This window comes from Lepidochelys kempii, chromosome 8 (assembly GCF_965140265.1).
Source record: "Lepidochelys kempii isolate rLepKem1 chromosome 8, rLepKem1.hap2, whole genome shotgun sequence".
NCBI lineage: Eukaryota > Metazoa > Chordata > Testudines > Cheloniidae > Lepidochelys > Lepidochelys kempii.
Window position 1 is genome coordinate 52,055,469 of NC_133263.1, and position 25,972 is coordinate 52,081,440.

At 39.4% G+C, this 25,972-nt stretch overlaps 1 protein-coding gene across 7 annotated transcripts in view; it reads left to right on the plus strand.

Annotated features, from left to right (window-relative positions):
- Positions 1-15,158, plus strand: part of RALGPS2 (Ral GEF with PH domain and SH3 binding motif 2) — a 279,019-nt gene extending 263,861 nt beyond the window's left edge. For all 7 annotated transcript variants that reach the window (XM_073356496.1, XM_073356498.1, XM_073356497.1 and 4 more), the window contains 3 exons: positions 5,951-6,056; positions 8,773-8,864; positions 12,259-15,158. In XM_073356496.1, coding sequence (XP_073212597.1) covers positions 5,951-6,056; positions 8,773-8,864; positions 12,259-12,288 — 228 coding nt within the window. In that variant the 3' untranslated portion in view covers positions 12,289-15,158. The remainder of the gene's footprint in view (positions 1-5,950; positions 6,057-8,772; positions 8,865-12,258) is intronic.
- Positions 15,159-25,972: the final 10,814 nt, after the last annotated feature.

The window sequence follows — 25,972 nt, forward strand, 5'->3', positions numbered from 1 at the left end:
TGCTATCATGCATAAACATATATGGATAAAATTATGGCTGAGTAGGAAACTCCCAGTTGAGAGCAGCAGCTCCATCAAACATAGTTTTACTGTTCTATAACTTGTAAAGGAGGAAAAAAATCGATGCCTCATCTGTCAAAGATGCAATTACATCCCTCAAGACACAGAAATCTCTTATACAATGGATTTTTTCTCAAAGTCCAGACCAGTAATTGAGATAAAATCTTCCAGACATCTTCATCAGCCACACAAACATCTAGCTCTGTAACTTCCTTTCATATGGCCATTGTTGCATGGGCCAGCAATGTGGAAAGGTCAACCAGACTCAAAGTCAAGTCTGGGCTATGTAGTATATTCCAGGCTAGTAATTTCATGACAAATGGTGGTAAATTCTTGGAAAATTCTGTTGCCTCAAATATAGCTTCATGCACAAAGCTGTGACTGAGGGCATGGAAGACAGATGGGCAGAATAACCAACTCCTTTTCTCTTCCAAGTTGAACTTTTTGGAGAGAGACTTCATAGACTCATGGCATAACCAAACAAAGAGGAAGAAGTCCCTTCCATTCCAGAAGCAGACAAAAAAAAAGAGAGAGGCAAGATTCTACAAACCAGGCCCTCTTTTCATGTCATCAGTCAAAGGCAGAGGAAATCTGCCAACATGTACTCAAGAAGCAGATATTAGTCTAAAGGAGGGAGAGATGGTAGATACCAGGATGGAACTAATTATTCCTTTGTTCAGTGCAAAATCCAGCAAATAACAGTTACATGCCATGCCTACTAACAAATGCTACCCAGGTAACGAGCATTGCATACGTAAGGTAATTAACAGGCTTCAGTTGTTACCGTAGTAGTGAAAATTGTCTGTAAGTGGGTAAGTGGATTCTAGAGCTCAGAGGTGATATACAAATTCAAGCTCATCTGCCCAATGTCTCCTAACCTGCACCCACCAAATGAGCATCCATGATAAGATAATAGCTCTGGCACATCTTCCACGGACAAGGGCTATAGTGAGATGGCCATTACAGCCAAAGAAAAACGGCAAGAAATTAAGTCATACTTGACTTCAGGCATGTGAACAAATTCATAAAATGTTTCAGGTAAGGTTCTATATGGAGACTTTGGCTGCCATACTGCCCTCCAGCAGCTACAATAATTACATAGTACACTGGACATGCTTATGTGTTATCCCATGCAGCCCCAGAGTCTTTCTGAGGTTTCACTTTCAAGGCATCCATTGTCCATCCAGATCTTCCTCTCCAAGCTAAGCACAGCCCTAAGACCATTTATCAATATACTAAAAGGCTAGGTGATCATTGTTCTCAGGCTGGAGGCGCTCTCTTGCATGGATGATATTCTAGTAAGACCTGCGTAGCTCTCGGAAGTACATTCAGCCACTGGGAGAATGCTTGGCTATTACAGAAGCGCTCCTTTCTTGTCAATCCAGGAAAGCTTCTTGATTCGAACACAATGGATGAGTCATATAGTAGGACTAACAGTCAGTACTCCATGTCACTGCTGGTATTCCTCTTCAAAGATAAATTTGCAAGTTAAGGGAACCGATCTTCCAAGTATGCCAGATGAAGCAAACTTAATAAAATCCCTGATGTAAATTCTATACTCCATAGTTTCAGTCCCTGAAATGATCCCATGGGCCAAGGTATATAGGAGGAAATTAGAGAGTCTAATTTTGAGAAACTGACACAAGAAAAAAAGCTTCAAAGATAGTCCATGTCCTACCAGACACGTCATGGAAGAGACACATCTTTAAATACCAGACAGGATGATTACAGGTGCTAACCCGTTAGTGTCGAAGTTTTGTGTGGCTCATAAATCCATTCAAGATTGTGTCCCTCAGAGAGACTATGTATACATTTCCTTGAATGGCTGACTATAGAGTGTTCAGCATGTCATACCAGACAGTGTAACTCTAGTGTCATACATGAAAATCAGAGAGAGACAGGGAACACAAAACTATTTAGTGAAGCACTCATCTTCAGACTGGCACAGCAAACTTTGTTAGTGAAGATTCTAACGCATCAGTGAAGAGCTCACTGCTGTGGGGGACTAAGTAAACAGAATACAAATCCACCAGTGTAAATGGATCGTAAACTGAGAGGTATTTCAGGTTTGATAGATCTCTTTGCAACAAGAAAAAAGCACCAAAGTCAGCCAGTCATTCTCGAGATGGTCAGAAAGCAATGCAGTGGCAGCAAAAAGCATCATCACAGTGTTAATTACACTGTAAATTCAGTAATTACAGGCACTGTATTTATATATAACAAAGATTGGTAAAAGAGTGAGTTGGTCATCTATCCACGTTTTCTCAAAACATTAGAAGCTGCATTAGCATAGTTCAGTGAATAGGGCACCAGTCTGTCAATATGGAGATCTGGGTCTATTCCTGGGTCTGTCATTGATTCAGAATGACATTGGGTAACCCTTTTGAACCTCTCTGCATATGTAAAAATGATATGATAATGCTTTACACCAGGGGTAGACAAACTTTTTGGCCTGAGAGCCACATCTGGGTATGGAAATTGTATGGCGGGCCATGAATGCTCACAAAATTGGGGGTTGGGGTGCTGGCTCTGTCTGGGTATGTGGGCTCTGGGGTGGAGCCAGAAATTAGGAGTTCAGGGTGCAGGAGGGGGCTCTGGTCTGGGGCAGAGGGTTGGGGTGCGGGCTCCAACTGGGGGTGCAGGCTCTGGGGTAGGAAGGTGGAACTGAGGGGTTCAGAGGATGGGAGGGGGATCAGGGTTGGGGTGCTGGAGGAGGTCAGGGGTGCAGGCTCCAGGTGGCACTTACCTCAAGCAGCTCCCAGAAGCAGCAGCATGTCCCTCCTCCGGCTCCTACGCGGAGGCACAGCCAGATGGCTCTATGTGCTGCCCCGTCCGCAGGCAGTGCCCCTGCAGTCCCATTGGCCACAGTTGCCAGCCAATGGGAGCTGCGGGGGCAGCGTATGGAGCCCCCTGGCTGCACCACGCATAGGAGCCAGAAGGGGGACATGCTGCTGCCATGGCACATGTGGAGCGGGACAAGACCCGGACCCCGTTCCCCAACAGGAGTTCAAGGGCTGGCTTAAAACGTCTGAAGGGCTGGATTCGGCCCCTGGGCCGTAGTTTGCCCACCCCTGCTTTACACACACACCCTTATATAGCACTTAGCTATTATGGAGAGATTTGAGGATGCAGATTGCTAAATATAGTGTCAATATTATGTTCATCGGATAATGGTGCCTTCAGCAGGCCATAGTGAAAGCATGATATGTTTTACTTTTTAACCCATGAGTCATCTCTGTAAAGTCCATGTATTGTTTTTCTCACTCATGGATACCCTTTTTCCATCACATGAGGTCTTGCTTATCTTTTTCACTGCTTGCTATAGCCCATTTGATGGATAGGTCCTTGATAAAGAAAATGAAATTTCTTTCCTGTTAATTTCTGTTCTTGGAAAGGACTCCTTCACCAATCCAATGGCATACATTCAGAAAAGAAGATGATATAATTATTATATTATGAAGGTATGTGTTCAGATGTGTAATGTCTTCCTATCAAATTCCAGAAATGAGTGTTCTGGACACACAATCCAAGTTTTGGTCACAAGCCTTTAGAGTAATGGTTAGGAAAGCATCATCATTGCCGGAAAGCTACCTTGACCCAGAAGGAGGATAGCAGCATTGCAGATGGGTGGGAGTGGGGAAAGAAGTGGAATAATCCTAGCAGTGCTCACCCAAAAAAGTATTTATTTGTGGGTTTGTATATCACATGTACAATGGTGGAGTGTGGTGGTATAAATATTTTATTGGCATGAGTTTGGATTGTTCTTGCTATTTACAAATGGCAGTGCTACAAGTGAGTTATATAGGTCCTAATGAGTCTTCATACCACTTTGCACTATTATGTATTTTATTCATGCCATGTTTTGCCCCCCAAAAAATCTAATTTTAGAAATGTTACTTTTTATCTTATAGGAGCTAATTTTCATATCTCAGCCTTGATAAGCCAGATTTTGTTAGTATCTTGAGACCAGCTGTACAGAAGAGAGAAAGGAAAAACAGTATTAATACAGTTCTAAAACTTCTAAAAATGATCTTAAAGTATACCCCATATTATCAAACAGTTCTACAGCTTGTCACAAGAATATCAACATATGTGATATGTTGATATTTTTGTGGTAAGTATTTATCATGCACTTTTGACCACCTACTCTGTTCTCTGCCTACTCATTTACCTCACCCAGTACTTATTTTGCTATTTCAACCCTCTGCAAATAACTGTCTTTAACAAAAAAAAACAAAAAACAAAAAAAAAAAATTAGCCAATGGTAAATGTTTTTCTTCACATATATCACACTATCCAACTTCCCAACCAAAAAATAGAATTTCCACAAAATTGCCCCCGATCCCAAGTAACTCAGACCTGACACCCAGGATAGATATGATTTAGTCCTGGACCAGTAACAGCTTTTCTAGACATAAAAATATCAAAAATTTAACCTGGTATCTCATGACTCCAAAGGGATATAGATGCAAGAGTTTCATCCTTATGAAAAAGAGGGGTTTCAATCTTCCCAAGCATTTGTTTCTTGATCTGGCAGTTACGTTGTTTAATTTTTAGGTATAAAAAAGATATTTTCAGTAATTTTTAAAGATTTTTATGGTTCATTTGGAGACCTATACAGTTGAACTGAGAATAGCTAAGGCTCTGGCTTTGCAGAGAAAAAAGGGATGTGAAAGTCTCAATATAACTTTTAACTGCAATATTTGTAAAATAGTTTTTTCTGTAATATACATAGCATAAACAGAATACGAAATGATGTGGTATAGTATAAAGGTTTATTTGGTATAATCTGTGTAACTGAGTAATGGGTTTGTCACTTGTCAGTAACGCATCCGTCACAAACTCATGCAGATAAAAGCCTTTGTAACATTGCTAAGACCCTACCAAATTCATGGTCCATTTTGGTCAATTTCAGAGTCATAAGATTTTTAAAATCGTAAATTTCATGATTTCAGCTGTTTAAATCTGAAATCTCTCGGTGTTGTAATTGTAGGGGTCCTGACCCAAAAAGGAATTGTGGATGTGTGGGGGGAGTCACAAGGTTATTGTAGGGAGGGTTGCATTACTGCTACCCTTACTTCTGTGTTGCTACTGGCATCAGCAGTGCCTTCAGAGCTGGGCATCTGGAGAGTGGTGGCTTCTGGTCAGGAACCCAGCTCTGAAGGTAGAGCTGCAGCCTGCAGAGCTGGGCCTTCAATCAGCCGCCGCCACTCTTCAGCCACCCAGCTCTGAAGGCAACGACGTAGAAGTAGGGGTGGCATGGTATGGTATTGCCACCCTTACTTCTGTACTGCTGTTGGCATGGTGCTGCCTTCAGAGCTGAGCACCCAGCCAACAGCTGCTGCTCTCCAGCTGCCCTGCTTTGAAGGCAGTGCAGAAGTAAAGATGGCAATACCATGACCCCCCTAAAATAACCTTGCAATACCTTTTTGGGTCAGGACCCCCAGTTTGAGAAATGCTGGTCTCCCAGTGAAATCAGTATAGTATAGGGTAAAAGCACACACAAGACCAGATTTCATGGAGGGAGACCAGATATCATGGTTCATGATATGTTTTTCATGGCTGTGAATTTGGTAGGGCCCTAGACATCCTATATTGTGTGGGTGGGTGGGTGTGAAAATAAATATACACACATATACCAGTATCATGGTGCTGAAAATACTGAGTCTTGTCAAACTGGACAATATATATGTTTATGACTACACAACTTTGTGCCTGTGTTGTTTCCTATTATTCCTTTATGGTGATCCAGAATAGCATTATTTTGTATTTATGTCAGGTTAGTGGAAAGCAGAATTGGCTCTTTATTTCCATATTCTTGTAGTATGTGATGCTGTCATTCTGGCTGAACCCTCTTGCTTAACATGAATACATACTCTGTGTTTTTCAGTTCAAATCTACACCAAGTAAAAATGTGTCTGTGGTAGGATGGATGGTGATGATGGCTGATGACCCAGAACATCCTGATCTCTTCTTGCTGACTGATTCTGAGAAGGGTGAGTAACATCAGGAGAATGGTGATATGCATAAAGATCTTTTTTTTCAGATTCAAGCGTGCTCATAATTAATAACAAAAACTTCGGAAGGGATATTAAATCTCAGAGCTTAAGCCAAATATAGGAACTCCATAGGACTGCAGCTCCTAACTCCTACTTTCCTAACTTAGGAGTTTTGCAGCAGCTTTGCCTGATGCATGTTTGTAAATCATGCTTGGATCATGCAGACATTATGTACGTGAAACTGCATTTACCTCTAATAGTTCAACATCCAGTCCACACCATTCACCTAACTAAAACAAAAAGAGGCTATTCAGATACACTATTCCAGTGGTTCTCAACCAGGGGTCCTAGGCCCCCGGGGGACCACGAGATTTCAGAGGGTCCGCCAACCAGGACCAGTGTTAGACTCGCTGGGGCCCAGGGCAGAAAGCCGAAGTCTCACTTCATGGGGCTGGAACCCGGGGCCGAAGATGAAGCCTGAGCAACTTAGCTTCACGGGGCCTCCTGGCAATTGAAGGAGGCATGCGGCCTCAGGCAATTGCCTTGCTTGCTACTCCCTAATGCCAGCCCTGGCTTTTATATGCAGAAAACTAGTTGTTGTGGCACAGGTGGGCCATGGAGTTTTTATAGCATGTTGGGGGGCCTCAGAAAGAAAAAGATTAAAAACCCCTGCACTATTCCTCACCAGCACAAGTTTGGTGTTACTAGATCAAGCAGTTTTGGAGATATAATGAGCTAACAAACAACGAGGAAAATATTAAAAATGAAAGCCATCTCATAAACTGGGCTTCTAATAAAAATCCAGCATCAGCCTTAACTATGGAGAGACTATTAACTCTCCATAGGAGTTCAAAATATGCAGAAAGGGCATTAAAAGCTGTTTTGATAACATATTCTAACATATCTGACGTTTTCCAGTGACTTGTTAGGTTTTTTTCTTGTTGACATCTATACAATAAGATTGAAGGATTAATATCTTTGACTCCTTTATAGTATCTCTACAACTGCGGTTAATTTTGAATGAACATTTGAATATGCTGATTTATATGAATATTTGAACATGATTTGCGTAATTGAAAATTAATATCTTCCCCAAGTAAATATGACCTGATAGAATCAAGGAAGTTCATTTTAATCTTTATATGAAAAATATTGCAAATGCATCTCCTGTAAGAGGTGAACCGAAGGACAGCACCACAGTGTATGAATTATACCCCTTGTCAACTTTACATCAAACCGAACACTTTTATAATATTTTTCCTTAGGCTGTCTGAAGTCAAGTAATCCATGTATAAAATTCAGAACTGGAAAAGTTAGTCTAAAATATGTTGTCACTTTTTGGAAAGCTCACAAGTATTTTCATAGGTAACTTTTCCAGTCTGCACCCCAGGGTGCTCTCCTGCACTTCACTCTGGTTTTCTTGGCAACATTTAAAAAATAAATTATTAAGCAATTTGGAAAGAGGGGCTTTCACAGTTCAGGGCAAGTGCACCCATATTTCCCCCTCCAGGGACCAGCAAGTGCACCACTCTTAGGCTTCCAGCTCCCCAGCCGTCACCTCTCTTGGGCAGAGACATGTCTTTCTTCTTCCTGACTGAGGTGTTTCCAGGCAGCATAGTTCCCTGCCTACGCTGAATTCCACAGCAAATCAGACTTCTTCAACAGGCCTGTATTGTCTTCTTCTCAGAAGCTATAAACAGTGTAATTGTGCAGTTAAGTTACCACATAGCTCCTTCTAAGAAAGCACATCTTTTTTTTAAGGTAAAAGCAGTATAGAGTACATATTAAAAACAATAAAAGAATGTGTACACATGTTAATGAGCTTACCAGCAATCACCCCAATACTGTGAAGGGCGCTGGCAGGTGAACAGTTCTTCAGACCTCACCAGCAGGTTTTTCTATGGTCACAAGTTTGTAACAGCTGTTAGCTCAGAACAATCACAGTCGTGAAAAGTTTAGTCGCCCCTTTATACAGCCAGTATCTTTGAACTGGGAATAGCTCATTTGTGGACAGTGGGTCTCTTCTCAGTTAGTAGCTTCAAAAGGCTGCATAATCAGAGGAGTTACCTTTGCATATACTTGTCCCTAGAGGTTTCTTGGGAAACCCACTTAACTTTAAAAGTTCATTGTTTCAAATAGTCCTTTGAAGCTCATAATGCCTCTCCGGTTTACATTAGTCATGTCTCCCCCCTAGAAATGTTAAAAACAATCTCACAGTAATACATAAACATTTGCATTTTTAATGTAATGGACACCTAAGATACTTAAACTTAATTCAGTAAGGTTTGTCCAGGAAATTGCCCCGTCTGTCACAGGTACCATGGACAAAAAGTACTTTGGTCACAACGTTCTAAATAATTTTGTAGGATCAGGGAAGGGAGGGGTCTTGGGGGGATTTGTTTTTGTTTTCTTTTGTTTTTTATTGACACTGATCTTAATTGGTTTGGAGGCTATGAACTTCTGTCCGAATATAGCACATCTGTTGTATGAAGTCAAATGATGTTGTTTAAATTGCAACCACACCACCCAAGGTCTAAAGTTATATTAATAGAATTCTGTCTTTTCACTGTTCGATAATGTTTTATTTTTTGTTTTATTTATTTATTTCATGTATTTGTTTGAACTTCGGTAGAATTGAAGTACAGTACTGCACTGTATTTGTTTGTGTCTGATTTTTTTTAATCAATTTTTTTTCCTGCCTCTGTCATTTTAGGAAATTCATACAAGTTTCAAGCTGGTAACAGAATGAATGCAATGCTGTGGTTCAAACATCTGAGCGCTGCCTGTCAAAGCAACAGACAACAGGTGAGAACTATACTGTGAAAAGGAACTGAGAACCGCTGATTGGAACTTGGCATTGGTAACTAGCTCTGAAAGAAAACTGAGTACTAGTTGGTCAGTTTTTATGCAAAACAAGGTACTCCTACCAATACACACGACTTGGAGGTAACATAAAGATTGTGTTCACAAACAAAGATTTAAGCCTTTATAAGGATCAAATGAAGCAACTGAGCAATTTGGAGGGCTAAGGGATATCTTAATACTTCTAACACATTGACAGGGTTTTATGCATAATATACCCTTGCATATCTTTATTTTTTTTAAAGCTACATACTAGACTATTATAAAATAATAATCCAAAACACTTTACTGGTAGTATCACTATTGTAAGCTGTAGTAGTGTTTAGAATCAGTACTGCAAAATTCTGTGTAGTGTCATTTAGGGCTGTCGATTTTCACAGTTAACTCACGCAGTTTAACTCAAAAAAATTAATCGTGATTAAAAAAATTAATCGCAAATAATCACAATTTTAATCGCACTGTTAAACAATAGAAACCAATTGAAATGTATTAACTATTTTGGATGTTTTTCTAAATTTTCATATATATTGTATTCTGTGTTGTAATTGAAATCAAAGTGTGTGTATATTTTTTTATTACAAATATTTGCACTGTAAAAATTATAAACAAAAATAGTATTTTTCAATGCACCTCATACAAGTACTGTAGTGCGATCTCTTTGTTGTGAAAGTGCAACTTACAAATGTAGATTTTTTTTTTGTTATATAATTGCACTCAAAAACAAAACAGTGTAAAACTTCAGAGCCCACAAGTCTACTCAGTCCTACTTCTTGTTCAGCCAATCACTAAGATAAACAAGTTTGTTTACATTTACAGGAGATAATCCTGCCCTCCTCTTATTTACAGTGTCACCAGAAAGTGAGAACAGGCATTTGTATGGCACTTTTGTAGCCAGCATTGAAAGGTATTTGCATCCCAGATATGCTAAACATTCGTATGCCCCTTCCTTCTTCGGCCACCATTCCAGAGGAAATGCTTCCATGCTGATGACGCCTCTTAAAAAAATGTGTTAGTTAAATTTGTGACTGAACTCCTTGGGGGAGAATTGTATGCCCCTGCTCTGTTTTACGTGCATTCTACCATATATTTCATGTAATAGCAGTCTCAAATGATGACCCAGCACATGTTCATTTTAAGAACACTTTCACTGCAGATTTGCCAAAACGCAAAGAAGGCACCAATGTGAGATTTCTAAAGATAGCTACAGCACTCGACCCAAGGTTTAAGAATCTGAAGTGCCTTCCAAAATCTGAGAGACAAGGAGTATGCTTTCAGAAGTCTTTAAAGAGCAACACTCCAATGCGGAAACCACAGAACCCAAACCACCAAAAAAGAAAATCAACCTTCTGCTGGTGGCATCTGACTCAGATAATGAAAATGAACATGCATCGGTCCGTGCCGCTTTGAATTGTTATTGAGCAGAACCAGTCATCAGTATGGACACATGCCCCCTGGAATGACGATTAAAGCATGAAGGGACATATGAATCTTTAGCACAACTGGCACGTAAATACCTTGCGACGCTAGCTACAACAGTGTCATGAGAACGCCTGTGCTCGCTTTCAGGAGACGTAAAAAAGAAGCGGGCAGCATTATCTCCTGCAAATATAAATAGACTTGTTTGTCTGAGCGATTGGCTGAACAAGAAGTAGAACTGAGTGGACTTGCAGTCTCTAAAATTTTACATTATTTTATTTTGAATGTAGGGGTTTTTTACACAATTTTACATTTGTAAGTTCAACTTTCATGATAAAGAGGTTGCACTACAGTACTTTTTCTTCTTTTCAGTGCAAATACTTATCAAAAATAAATATAAAGTGAGTGCTGTCCACTTAGTATTCTGTGTTTTAATTGAGACCAATATATTTGAAAATGTAGAAAACATCCAAAAATATTTAAATAAATGGTATTCTATTATTATTTAACAGTGCGATTAATCACCCAGTTAATTTTTTTAATCAGTTGACAGCCCTGCTGTCATTTTGTTAGGTATTGGCTACACAACATAACATTTAATCAAATTTTGTGTTGCTTACTTATATTTCTACAAAGCATAAAGAAGCACCTGAGTCTGAGCTTGGGTGGCTAGCCCATGCCTCTGCCAGTGCCACTATTTTTAGTGTGGTAGCTCAAATTGAGCTAGCACAAGTCTGCCTACCTAAGCTGGGGGGCACACTGATGAAAACTTAGCTTTAAGCCATAAGCTACATATAATGCACTGATGTCTTTTTGACACTCTTATTCAGTGTTTCTGGTGCCTGGGAAAAGGTCACAACACCGACAGGTGTTCAGTCTACCGTGTCTTGTCTATTCACCATACAAATATCAGGATGGCCACCTCAAACACTTACTTAGGAAATAGGCTTTTCAGGCCCAGTAAACCAAGTGCAGTATTAAAGTTTGGCACTGTCAGTGGTGGGAGGCCTGTTCTAACTTTTTGCTGTGTAAACACACTCATTTTGAGGGGTCAGTAATGGAAGAGGGTGAATTTGAGATGGCTAGTGACCTTGAAACAACACCTCGAATCTCACCTTTTCCAGATGAATCTATGAGCTCTTTGTGAACTGATTTCCTTTCCTGGAGTTATTGTGACCCCTTGCAGAGAGCTTAAACGTAGGACTTAGTCTCATCCCAAGAAAGCTCCCAGGGTCTTCATTATTCTGTAGACCAACTACCTCAGATTTGTGGAGATCCCTTTTAAGCAAGGGTACCATGAAACTGACACACAACCTTTGGTTATCCCCAGATTCATTCTTCCGACTCTAAACTAGACAAACTATACCTCTATATCAAGTCACTGAAAAAGGTTTTGAATATTTTTACTTGTCTGACCCTGGGCTCTCAGATTGACACTCCAGATTGACACTCCAGACACTCCAGTGAGATCTCACTATGCTGAAGCTTCTAGATGCAGATCTCTTGGGGAATAAGATTTATTCCTCAGCCACAGTGCAGATGAGGAATGTCAGCTCTCTAAAAGTGCTGGCAAAATATGACTTCCTCACATAAAAAAGCTGATTGTTCTAGATCTGCTCCTGGAGTATGCTAGCATTTCCTCTTCCTTTATAGGAGCAGTGTCGTCAGCACTTCCCATTTTCTAGACATTAAAGAATGATGAAGAACACTGCAATCTAGTGTCTGCCTTCTCTGTATATGTGTTTCCTATAGTTGTAGTTACTCTAGTGCTGCTTAACAGGTTGTATTTACTTCTTTTTTGTAGAGGGGAGAGGTAAACTGAACATTTTTTAAACTTGCAAAGGGTGGGTTCTGAAAAGATGAAACATGAAAAGCCAATTCTCAAAATAAAAATCAGCTGTTACTCGTGTTTTTGTTTTAGGTTCCTGCCAACTTGATGTCTTTTGAGTGAAAAGCTAATTCAAAACATGAAAGAGAACAATTTGATGAACTGTTTGTCTCATAATTTGAGCATGATGTCCTGAAGAAAGCATGCCAGCTATAAATTTATTTCTGTGCCAGAACAGAACCTAAAGGCTCAATCTCTAAACGCTGGAGTACTGAACAACAAAGCACTAACAGTTTGGGGAATGGATTTCCCTCAGTGAAAAATGGAGTTGCAACATGAACTGCTATGGACCATGCTTCTTAATATTTTCTGAACTGACCTGTGGAAACCACTGCCTTAAAGAGTGAAAGGAAAACCAACATGAAACACCAAATAGTGTGTGTGAAACTTATGGCGGTGCTGTGCTTGGGTTAAATAGGTTGTAGCTAATTTGCATTTCTTTTAACTTTATACTAATTTTTGGGGGGAAAACCACCTTTTTAGGTATTCTTTAAAAAGCGTATAAACATATTTCTTAAGGGTTGCATCAACAGCTGGGTTTAGACTGGGGATATAGCGGTACTTACACATTCTAGGGCTGTTGTTTAGATATACTAGCAGCCTTCAATTGGGTCTTCTCTCAGGCTCACTTGATCTGGAGCATCATTAATTCTGTCAGACCTAGAGTATGAGACCTGTAACAAATGCAGTGGTTTTTGTTTGTTTGGGTTTTTTTGCTTGGGTTTTTTTAAGTACTAAACTTGGTAACCTTAGTACTGTATAGGAACCTTACTTCCTGCCAGTGGCACAAAGGCTGAGTGTTTGTACAGAACACTTTTTCTTCTAAGCAGGATCATGATACATGCTTGTCTTATTCCTGGTTGAATAATAGTCTGTTTTGGTTTTTTTAAGTGGGAGCTGTGAGGTGTCATCAGGTCAGAACTGAGTGTTTCCTTTCCATTGTGTTTCTACACTGGTTACTTTCCTCCATGTGATGGTTCCACTACACAACAGACACTGGATATAGCTCACAGAGGTGTTTTTCTCTGGAGGGATATTCCCCTAGTTACAGTTAAAGGTAGGGAATAGCAGAAGACCCTCTCTCAGGGTAAGATGCTTCATAGTATCAGTTTTATAAGACTTCTTTTTTACAGTGTTTGAGACACAATGTCAGAATTTCCATATTTTCATTTTGAAATAATTGGTTGTAATTATCTGTATAATTCAAGATTTAGGAGCTTGAACTATATTTGCAATTCCTAGAGAAGTTTAATCTAGGAAAGAAAAATAGGGTGGACTTGATAATCAAAACCTTTTCCCTCTATATGAGTAATTCTTTGTCACTAAATGTACTTACTCAAAAAATTTAAAATCCCAAACAGGAGGACAAATTTGCTGTGTTCTATGCATTAGATTTTCATTCATGCCTTATTTTGGGTTCTTTTAAGTTACCTAATTGTAGTCTCTTTACACAAAGCCCTATTTAACATTCAGAACATTGATCTTTATAAATATGGAAGAAATTCCAATAGTGTCCAGGAAAACTTCTTGAAAAAATGGTAGATATTCCACTGACATTATAATTCAAAAGCAGTAAATAAGCTTACAGTTGCACCCCTAGACTTTCTAAAACTATCCAGTAGTCTCAGGTAATGAGTTCTCTTGATAATTTTTTTTAAAAAAAGAAAAAGAAAAAAAAGTTTCCAGAGGTGGTAATTTGTTTGGTAATGTACACTTCATTTACTAAATCAGGGTAAGGGGATAGAATTTCACACGTTAAAGTTCCAAGAATCAATATCACATTTTCTTAACAGAAATAGTTAGTTTGTGACTGATGAGGCAGAGGAGGAAGATTGCTGTTCCTGTTGAGAGAACAAACTAGCATAAAGAGAGATCCATTCCTGGGGAAAGAGAGAAGTAGAAAGTTGGGGCATTTTCAAATGTTACTCTGTGAAATCTGTTTTTAGTATAAAGAGGATATAGTAGATGCACACTTCTGCGTCACACTTACAGCAAAGCTAGAAGTAAGTTTTGATTTGGTGTCCCTTTGTATATCTTTTTCTGTGGAGAGTGAATAATCAGTTCTGATCCTGAAGTAGTATATCCTGAAAGGAGGTTGCTCATGACGAATCACTTTTCAGTTCACACATCACTTAACCCATGTTGGGTGTCTAGCAGAGACAACATCTTCATAGCCAACAGTATTACTGTAATAGACTTTGCACAGCTTTAGTTTTTGTTTTGCATTTTTAAAATTACTTAGTGTGTGTTTCTTCTCAAAAGTGTTTTTAACAAAATGTATGTACTTTTTTTAAGCATTGTGTATGGTAACCCTGTGGATTTTGAATTTTTTTAATAAGCTAATTTAGATGCAGGTTAACTATATCTATTCTTACGTTAGTGAGAGGAAACATGAAATTGGGAGCCACAGCCTGACATCACACAGCTTTGCTAAAGACCGAGTCGGGGCAGAAGATGTTGTTTTTGTTCTTTGCATTTATTCAGCTGTCTTTTCTTCTGTTTTTATGGTACATAGAGTAAGATGGGCAAAGCAGTGCTGAGCCCTTCTCAACAGTCATCATTAGATGAACCATTGCCTGTAGCTGTGCTCTGCCTATTTAGACATCATATATCATTTTTCTAGACTCAAATATCTCATTTTTCATGTGAGATCTGTTGAAAAAAGAAGCATCCTAAAATGTTTAGCAAGAGTAATAAGAGAAACTGATTAATGAAAACATTTTTAGATGGTTAGTACCAGAAGTTCAATATCTAGTTCTGTTTTATCCCGTATTAATTCCAGTAATCCTTCAGATTGTCACATAAACACTAAGACTTTACATCTTTTGAATTGGAAGATTATTAGGGAAAAGTTGTTTTTTTTTCCCTCTTCTGAGAGGAAACCTGTCACAGAAAGCTTAAATAAAATGACAATTCAAATCACCTATGAAGAGCACAGTAATCCACCTCTTTGTAAAAAATAGTAGTTAAACAAAATATTTAAAGTAGTACTGGGAAAACAGTACAGCAGCCAGATATAGACAGGTAAGGATGCACTGTCCAGAATGTCAGCCAGTTGATTGTGTTTGTCTTTGGTTTATCTTGCAATGTTTTTTTTTCATTTTTACTTTCAGTAACCGTTGAAATTTTGCAGCTAACATTCATAACTTTATTTTGTTGTATTTATATCTTTAGTTGAAAGTGGTCTCTTGAGATGTCTTGTAGAACAAAAGATCCGTTATTACAGGAATGTGGACAAAAATAGTTAAGAGTAGATCTTCCTGGCTGGATTATATGTAAATGTTGATCATCTGCTGACTGGTATCTACAAAGCCACTTTTTTCACAGTTCAGCTTCCTACAAGATTTTCAGTTTAAACACCAACAGAGAGTCGACCCAGTTTAGAGAATTAGTTGTGGTGATATTAAATGTAGTGCACTTCTAATACATCTCTGGCTAGCGTAAATTGAAGTACTAAATGCTAACTTAATGTTAGCTTTCTAACTTAATGCTGTTTCTTCATAACTTCAGCCCCATTTAATCATATGCCTTCCATTTCAGTGTTCTTAAAGAGCTAATATTAGTCACAATTGATTTTACAAAATGGGATCCATACAGTTTGAGTTAATCTAGGCATGTGCTTCATTTTACAAACCATTTCTTGTGGAAAATGCCATTGAAACATTGCCCAAGTTACTCTGATTCAATGTGCATTTGAGTTAAGTATGTGCCACATGTTTTTAATACCCAACTTTTAACCTCTCCTACAATGAACTTTTTAAAGATTCTAAAAAGCAGATACCACTCCTGTAAGATCTGAAAAGGAAAAAGCTCGCTATGCTGAAAATCTTCAGGGCGATATTCACTTCCTCAATTCTGCACTCTCTCATGTGGTCCTTTTGGGGAATTGACTATTTGTTAACTTTTCCTCTCAGAACTCAGATGTGTTATAAAAGAATTTGCAGCAATGTTATTGCTGCTAGCAGTATATTTACTACTGAAAATGAAAACATATAAGCAACAAACTATCAAGGAAACACAAAAGAATACAACACAGTTACATCAGCTTATTTTTGTTGATTGACGTTAACGAAGTAGTTTAATGCTAGTTTCCTTGCCACATTTTAAGTGCACTTATTTGCAATTAAATTTTTAGAAGAACGTAATGTTCCGCTGTTAATGAGAAACATAACAAGGTTGTCAACTGGAAGATGCTTTCCCTTCCAACAGAAATAAATGTAGCTTTGTGCTGCTTAAGGCACTGTAGGCGGTTGGGTCCCTTTTGATAAAAGGAAAATTGAGTGGTGGTGTTTTTCTGGCTCCTGCAGTGGCATTTTTCTTCATTCTCCTCCTCTGGTATTTTCATTCACAAGTAGTAGTAGTCCTAATCTTTTCACAGCCATCTTAGTACACTGCCTGCTCTAAGCTTCAGAACACTAGAATTGGTACTAAATCACACCAATGAGTTGTTTTATTCTTGCTACGAGGTCAACTTTTAAAAGCGTTGTTATTTAAATACCGACCCTTTCTTTTTTTCCTTTTCCTTTCCCTAAAAATGGCTTGTGTCTAAAGTAAACAGATTTGGTGTTTGGGAGAGTTGTAATTGAAGGAATCTGTATAAATGAATGCTGAACTTCTTCAATGGGTACAACTGAACTTCTTTCTGGTCATCATCCAAACTTTTGTGGGGAGGCAGACGCTTGGATCTGAGAGAGACTGGTCAGTGCCTTATTGTCAGTTTGAAGTCCAGTTCTGTTGTTCTAGAGCTGAAAATACAATAGCAACCACTGGACCAAATTACTTTCCCTGATTTCTGTAGTGTGTACCCTCTTTCCCACCATTTTTACTTTTCTAGCAGAAGGAATTAGTCAATTTTGGTCTGTCTAAGATAGATACAATTTAAATTACTACGCTGTTTTTCTAAGTTTTGTAATATTTTTTTTTTAGCAGAAGCAGCCATTGACAGATTTGTCTGCAGCTTTTATCAGAACTATCTAAACCATCTTGTAACTATTTTTCTTTAAAATATGAAAAATTTGGAATGTCAAGCATAACTGAAAAAAGCAACAAGAATAAATAAGGGTCAGGGGGCATTCCGAGTAATTTCTAGGGTTTGTGAACTTTAGCTCCCCTAGCTAAAAATGAGGATTCTCTCTTCCTTTTTATTCTTTTGAAACACTATACTGTACAAATGTGAAAGGACTATACTTAGCAACCTTTTTGTTAATTTAGAATAAATATCAAGGAGAAACTTTAAAAAAACAAAAAAACAGACCAACTGTATATTGTGTCTTTTCTTGACACACTTTAAACTCATTTGTGCAGGGGTGGTTCTATTTCTGGTGTCATACCATCTAGTGAAAACATTCATTACAATAAATGTATATGATTAACTACGTTTCCCTACAAGAGATTTGTGAGCTTTGAAACATTAAGCTTTGAAACACATAGCTTTGGAGGGAGAAATTAATTAATAAACTTTCACAGGTTGAGTTTTTTAAAGCAAGGAAAACCACATACAATAGAATATTCATTTTCCTCTAAGACATTATGGTAGAAAACAGAGCATTTCTACACTGCAGTGTTTTTAACTTCAGATGTTTGAAAGGAAAAGCATAACCTAGCACAGACATGATCAACCTTAAAGGGTTCTTCAGTTACAGTTGAAAGGATTAGCCCAAGGTGAAGAAAGCAGAGTTTTGAGTCTAGCCATGCATGTTCCAGAACAGAGTTGAGGATTTTTCTCAAGGACTATTACTATAAAAAAGTACCACAATAAGATGGAGGCGTCTGCAGATCAGGCCATGATTGAGAAAAAGCTCCAGCAATTAGCAAACAGCCAGGAGCAACATAAACATTCAGTTTCTTCTGTACACTTGATTAATATCAAATTTACCTGAAAGGATTGAGGCCTCCAATTCCTCAGCAAAGCTCTTGCCATTCCAGAACTGCTCTGAAATATGGTCCAAAAGGAGTAAAAGTTGACCAGTTAAATAGGGAAAGAAAGGCTCTTTAGGGTTCACCTGTTTACAGAGCCTTTGACTCCTTGGAGACAGATAAATACACCAATTCAAGCCCTATTGTAGTAGTGCAGAGACTGGGGAAATCATACAACCTATAATAATCCAGGGAAGAAAAACAAAGATTGTTTATATGGTAAACACAAGCCATTTTTAATGTTATTCTTCCATGTTGACTTGAGATGCTATAGTGATAGTAATTGCACTATGACCTCTGAGTGACGTGCAGTTAGGCTGTCCTCTAGCCTTTTTTCTTCTATTATTTTTTTAAATACTTTAGTGTGGGCGTGTGTGAAATTGTGTGTTTGCATAAGCTAGTTTAAAATGACTTTAAGTACGGATTTCAGAAATCTTTCCTACTGAAATAAATGATTTAAAATGTGGATTTGTGTGAGCTATTAGTTTATTTTTCATAATCATATTGATACTGCAACCACTCTCGAGCACAGAATTTGGTTCTTTCTGAATACGTTGATGCCTGGGATCAGCTGGAATTTATTTATTATAAGCTCTTTTTAATGGACCTTTGAAGAACAGCATGAAAATATTGTACCACTGCAAATAAACGCGAAAAAGAAATCAGTAAACAAGGAAAGGCAATTAACTGAAAAGAATTTTTATTTTATTAATTTTTACAGCTCCTTCTATTAGCTGCCAGTGAGCAGATGCTTTCCCACCATGGTATTTCCTTACATGTGGTGTCTGTTTTTATCAGATTTTCCTCTTAATTTCTCCATCTTCCTATGCTCCTTTGCCTTTACATTTTTCCTTTAAAGATGTGAGAAATGAAATCCATTGCAAACACAGCCATTAGTTAGCATGCTTTATTCCTATTACTTTAATAAGAAACGGATATAAATAGAAATAAAAAATAAAAAGAAATAAAGAAATAAAAAGGTAAAATAAGAAATAAAAAGGTAAAAACGGAGCATGTGGAGAGAATGTTGGTAATGTACAAAGTACTTTTGTATTAGCCCTTGGCATGGCATGTCAACGTTCTGTGCCTTGTCACTGTGTGTTACATCGCATTGGAACAGGACCTATGCAGCTCTTGGTGTGAAATGATGTGGATTATTGTTTGCCAGGTTATGAACCTGTTTCCTTGATGGAACTATTTGCTTCTAATACGGATGCATTAAAAAATAAAAAGGGCAGAGCAGACTTTATTCTTAATTATTTCCAAATTATGGAACTTTTAAGACTGTTGTAAGTGTTCAATACTGTGAAAAATTATCAAGACACAACCCCTCAGACACAGCATCCAGAGCTTTGGAGGCTCCACAAGACATCATACAGGAACAGGAGGGCAATGCCAAGGAAGAAGTGACACTGAGGACCATATCCTCCTGCTCCCCGTATAAAGCCATCATGCCTTCCCCATCAACTCTGGCAGACGCCTTTTGTCTCTTCCAGGAGTTGGCAAAGAGAGATTGAGACATTCTTCAGATACCACTGGAAGAACTCAAGGACACACCATCAACTCCTTGATATCCTCTATTCTTCCTCCTCAAAAATCACCCTCCTTATTAATGAAGCCATCTTAGATCCGGCAAGAACTGTATTGCAAACCCCAGCATCGGTAGCACCTTACCTGCAAGTGGGCAGACAAAAAATACTATGTCCCCACCAAGGACTCTGAGTTTCTCTTCTCCCAGCCACCACCCAATTCTATTGTGGTGGGTGCTGTCAACTCCTGTGGCCGACAACACTAATTGAGGGCCACTCCCTATGATAGGGATGGGAAGCACCTGAACCTTTTCGGAAGGAAGGCGTACTGCTCAGCTACGTTCAAATCTGTATCGCCAACCATCAGGACCTCATGGCAAAATGTGACTATATGAACTATTCAAAATTGAATGACTTTATTGAATGGATGCTGGAGTCACATCATGACCAATTTAAGGAGGGCCAGTAGTGGCAAAGACATCACTGCAGTCTGCCCTCGATACAGCAGCTAGGTCCACCTCCACAGCAGTGTGATACAATGGGCATCTTGGCTCCATCTGTCAGGCTTCCCAAAGGAGGTACAGTCTACGGTTGAAGACCTCCCTTTTGAAGATGCAGCAAAGACTGTTGACTCCAGGGCCATTCTCTGGTTGCTGGGCAGGACAAAAAAGCTGGTCAGTCTCCAATCCTAGCATAGACCACACATATCCCAATATCTGGCTCAATGCCACTATGAGCCGCAAAAAGAGAGAGGCAAATTTCCCAAGCACAAACTATCTGGCCTGCAATCTTCTTCATTCCAGCCCTCTGTGTCCAAACAAAAGTTCTGATGTGTGGGTCGAGGTGCCATTAGACTACTCTCCCTCAACTGATACAGCCGATCATTGCTCTACACCCATTTGGCCACTGATTGGCAGCGTTCTGCAATGCCTGGGAATGCATAACATCAGACTGATGGGTCCGAGAGATCGTTCAAACTGGGTAGTTCATCCATTTTATCTCCCTACAACCTCCACAACACCCTTCCCTGTCCCACTTCAGGAACCCTTCTCATGAGAATTCACTATGACAGCAGATAAATCATCTCCTCCAGTTAGGAGCCATAGAACCGGTACCTCAACATCTATCAGGCAAAGGATTCTACTCTTGTTACTTCCTAATACCCAAAAGGAAGGAAGATTGGAAACCCATACTAGACCTCAGAGCTCTCAACAAGTTTAAGGCTCAAAAGTTCAAGATGATCACCTTATCAATGATCATTCCAGCTTTGGAGCAGGGAGACTGGTTTTCGGCCCTCAACTTGTAGGACGCCTATTTTCGTATCTCAATCCTACTGACTCTCAGACAATTTCTCAGGTTCACTGTGGGATAGGACCACTACCAATACACAGTGCTCCCCTTCGGACTATCATCGGCCCTGAGAGTATTTTCCCAGGTTCTCTCAGTGATGGTTGTTCTCTTGTATCCGCAAGGGATCACGATTTACCCGTACCTGGGTAATTTTCTTCTCAGAGCCAGATTTCTCCAAGAGATCTTGCAAACTGGACCTACAGATCAATGCCCAGAAGTCAACCCTCGTTTCAGTGAAACACCTGGCATTCATAGGTGCCAACCATAACTCATTACAGGCCAGAGCTCTCTCTATTTTTTCCGGAGGTTATGCTCAGGCCATATCCAAAATTCATTCCTAGGGTAACCTCCCCATTCCATATGAATCAATTGATTCACCTTTCAATCTTTTACCCCAAGCTTCACCAAGACAACAGGGAGGTTATATTACATACCCTAGATGTCAGAATAGCTCTGACCTCCTATCTGGACAGGACAAAGGTGTTCAGGAAGTCTCCTAAGCTTTACCTCTCCATTTAGGAAAGATCCAAGGGCTCAGCAGTATCAGCTCAAAGGCCCTCCAAATGAGTCTCAAATTGCATCAGATAGTGTTACCAAGTTCGCAACATGACCCCTCCAGGCTCTGTTCATACACACTCCACAAGTTCGATCTCCTCATCTGTTGTCTTCTTCAAGAATGTCCCTATCTCAGAGATCTGTAGAGTAGCGACATGAATGTCAGTCCACACTTTTGCAGAACACTATGTGATCACTTGGGACTGTGCTGCTGATGCCATCTTCAGCTCTGCAATGCTCTCATGTGTAACTGACCTGACTACAAAGTCCCGGCCCTCCAGAAGGGGCACTGCTCAGGAGTCACCTACAGTGGAGCACCCATAGGGATACCTCTTGAAGGAGGACTATTAATTACCTTGTGCAGTAATGATGGCTTTTTGAGATGTGCATCCCTATGGGTGCTCTGCAAACCCACCCTCCTCCTCTCTACTTTGAAGTTTTTGTAGTAGAGAAGGTTAGCCCACCCACACTGACTAGCCTCATGGCGCAGAACAATGGGAGACAGCGCATGTGCGGGCCTAATGGACACTGCAACCGAAGTTCTCTGATCAGCAGCACAGGGACGCAAGTACAACTACAGTGGAGCACCCTAGAGTTGCACATCACGAAGAACCATCATTACTACACAAGATGAGTAACTTCTTTCAAAGTCTGGTTTCTGCTCCTTGTGTGTATTGTCACTGATCTCTTCATGGCTCCTCTGTCCTCATCCTTCTTATCTTCAGGACTGTATTTTTGTACCATGGACTATTACATCCTTCCTGATTGTATGACACAGTTGACTGGGGTTTGAGTACATTGCAACCATTTTCACAAATTATTGAACGTCTTAATAGAGCTCCAAAGGTAATTTCCTCATCCAGAGGACTGCTTGTTACAGCAGAAAGTCTCAGTGGAGAGGTAAAATCAGACAGTAGGAGAACCACGATCACATTTTACACATGGAGGACTCTTAATGGGGGAAGGGCATATATCGTGCCTCTTCCAATATCTTGCTTTGGAAGCCTACAGGTCTAGTATGACTAGAAACCATGCTGTGATGTTGTTTCATACATATCATAGTGAATCCATCAACTAAATGCTTTTCCTGTGAAACATAAATTATGTGGTGGACTAATGTTTTGTTTTTGCATACTTTCCTGTTTAAAATTCTATGCTTCCTTGTTGCTGTGTGAAGGACCGGCATAAACTATAGGAGAAACAGACAAGCTGACTGTGTACAGGAGAAACAGTGAAACCAGCACCACAGTAAAGTGTTGTCAAATGCATGAGCTTAACAAGCCTGAAGACATTTTTTTCTCTTGTGTATAGTCATCTTAGGTGTTACATGTAAGAATATTAGGTAAAAAATAAATTCAGACATATGATCTTTAAGCAGATGGTGTCCCTTTAAGTGAAAATATATATGCCTAAAACGTTGACTAGGCACCTATTTTATAAACAAAAGAAAAACTGTGCACAGAAGTATGAAAGAGTTTGTGCTTCTGATTGGTAAGTGACCAGTAGTTTCATACTGCTCTTAATAAATGGAGTTTAAGGCAGATGGAATTTGAGGGGAATTTTATTTAAACTTCATTTTGACTTATTCATGTTAATGTCAATTTAAGTTGTATTACTATTTTCATTTAAACTGAACAATATTATTTCAATACCCCTTAATACTACCGGTATATTTATATATTATAACACTATGTATCTTTCCACCTGGACATTACACAAGTGTCCCTTTTGAATGCCCAATTTCTTGTCTACCTTGGGACTTGGAAATGAAATCCAGAACAAAATTTGTCTTCCACTTTGCTGCCTGAGCTAGTTTACAGAGACTGCTAGCTGCTGCTTTGCTAAACTGATCTTGTATGAGCATACATAGGGCTTGTTTACTCTACTGCTTAAGTCGATGTAACTTGCAATGCTCCGGAGAGGTGGGTTTTTTACACCCCTGAGCGACATAAGTTATATAGAGTTAAAGCAGTGTCTACATTGCACTATATCAGTGGGGGACACTGTCCCACCAACACAGCTTCCACGCCTCATTGAGGTGGAGAGTAATTACATGAACAGGAGAGTGCTTTCCCGTCAACGTAGCACAGTAGTGAAGACAAGCCCTTACTGTATACCACATAATTAAACATATAACTTAAGTTTGTGACTGACTGTTACAGTGTGCTGCAATGTGTAAAATAATGTAACTTTCCATAAATTTCAGGTTTTTTCAAAAAGGTCTTGTTCAAAGGTGATCTGCAAAGGAAAAAAAAAGTGTGTGTACTTTGTGTAAAAAAACCAAAACTTTCTTTATGCATAATTAAAAACAAAAAGGCAGAAACACTCTTTTGTTGGTCACCCTTTAAGAGAAAAGTATCTCATATAAAAATTCAGCTGGCAGCAAAGTGCCGCCTGTCAGTTTCTTCTGTATTGAGGTACACAAATTGAGTCTAGTTGAAGTTAAACAAATTCAGACAGGAAATAAGGCATAATTTTTTAACTGTGAGAGTAATTAACCATTGGAACAATTTACCAAGGGTCATGGTGGATTCTCCATCACTGACCTGTTTAAATCAAGATAGGACATTTTTCTAAAATGTGCTCTAGGGATTATTTTGAGGAAGTTCTATTGTCTGTGTTGTACAGCCGGTCAGAGTAGTTGATCACAATGGTCCCTTCTGGCCTTGGAATCTATGAATTACGAGTTTTTTCTCCAAGTGGAAAAAATACTACACAGTTCTAAATGATTATCTTTAACTAACTGATAGTTAATGGTCAGCTTTATCTCTGTACACATTATGCAGAATCACAGGGAGCTGAAACTGTTTCAAGATCAAATAGTACAGCTAAGCATTTACCATAACCCTTTGCTCCTGAAGAGGTGTGGACACTAATCCTCCTGGTTAAGTATGAACTGATTCAACATGCCCATGCACAGCACTCCCTCCACCTGTTGTAGAACTTATCCCAAAGCAGTAGTTTGGGGAAGAATTTGCAAGATGGCATGAATATCATTGTAGGATTCTGTAGGGCAACCATTTGAACTACTTCAATTGCACAACCAGCACTTCCTGTCTTTTAGTGCTGAAACAAGGCCCACTAAACAAGTGCCGGCAGAATTATAAAGCTTGCTGACAGCTAGATCAGTTTAACTGGTCCGTAGAACATTTGTGAATGATTACAATTGCTTTTGAATGTGGACATGAAATATTTTACAAGCAGCCCAGGTGCTTGGACCTGAACTGTAAATGTCCAAGGTATTCAGTGTAGACAGGACTAATGAGGCTGTTTCTCCACAGTAATCATAAAAAGCTCATAGGAACATGGAACTTGCCCTTCCATATCAGACCAAAGGCTCATCTAATCTAGTATCTGGTCTGATAGTGGCCAATACCAGAAGTTTCAAAGGAAGGTGTTGGATACCCCATGGTGGACAATTGTAGAATGACTTGCTCATAAGGAAAGTTTCTTCCTAAATCCTGACACTTACTGGTTGTCTTATGCCCTAAAGAATGAGGGTTTATATTGCTTCTTTTTAAAGTCTTATGTAATTGTGCGTGTTCTCACTAACCATACAAATGTCTAATCTCTTTTTGAATTCTACTAACCTCTCGGCCTTGCTGATATCCTCTGGCAGTGAGTTCCACATGTTAGTTGTGCATTTGGAAGAAAAAAGCAAACCACACCATTTAATCCCTGGGGGGAGGGATAGCTCAGTGGTTTGAGCATTAGCCTGCTAGACCCAGGGTTGAGAGTTCAATCCTTGAGGGAGCCCATTTAGGGATCTGGGGGGAAAATTGGGGATTGGTCCTGCTTTGAGCAGGGGGTTGGACTAGATGACCTCCTGAGGCTCCTTCAAACCCTGATATTCTATGATTTAACCTTGCTCTTACCCATCAGCTGTCACATTGCAGTTACTTGACAGCGCAAGAAACAGCCCAAGTGGTGTCAGTTTTCGCCTCTTCATAGCAAAGGGTACTTCACTCTTTAAAGACAGTGACACCAGTTAGCTACTGAATGGCTTTATAATAATCTTGGTCCTTTCAAAAAGATCTAGCCTTCATCCATGTATAGGAATTCTTCCCTTTTTATAAATGTGTATATTTTATGAATTTGCCATTTCTTCCACAGAATGGTGAGAATTGAACTTCAAAAGCCAGTGGGGAAGGGAGCTTATCCTCTTGGGAATGGAGTTTTATTAATGTAAGTTAATTCTAGCACTGATGAAAAGTGTCACTGTCTATCCTAGACACCTGCAGTTTACCTACAGAATATGTACAGGAAAAGAGCAAGTGTCCTCATACATCCCCACCAATGCATCTCAGCATTGATCTGCAAGGACCGTCTCCAGTGGTGGTTCCGGCTTCTTTCTCATTCAATCCTTATCCTGTTTGAGACCCCCAACAAAGGTACCA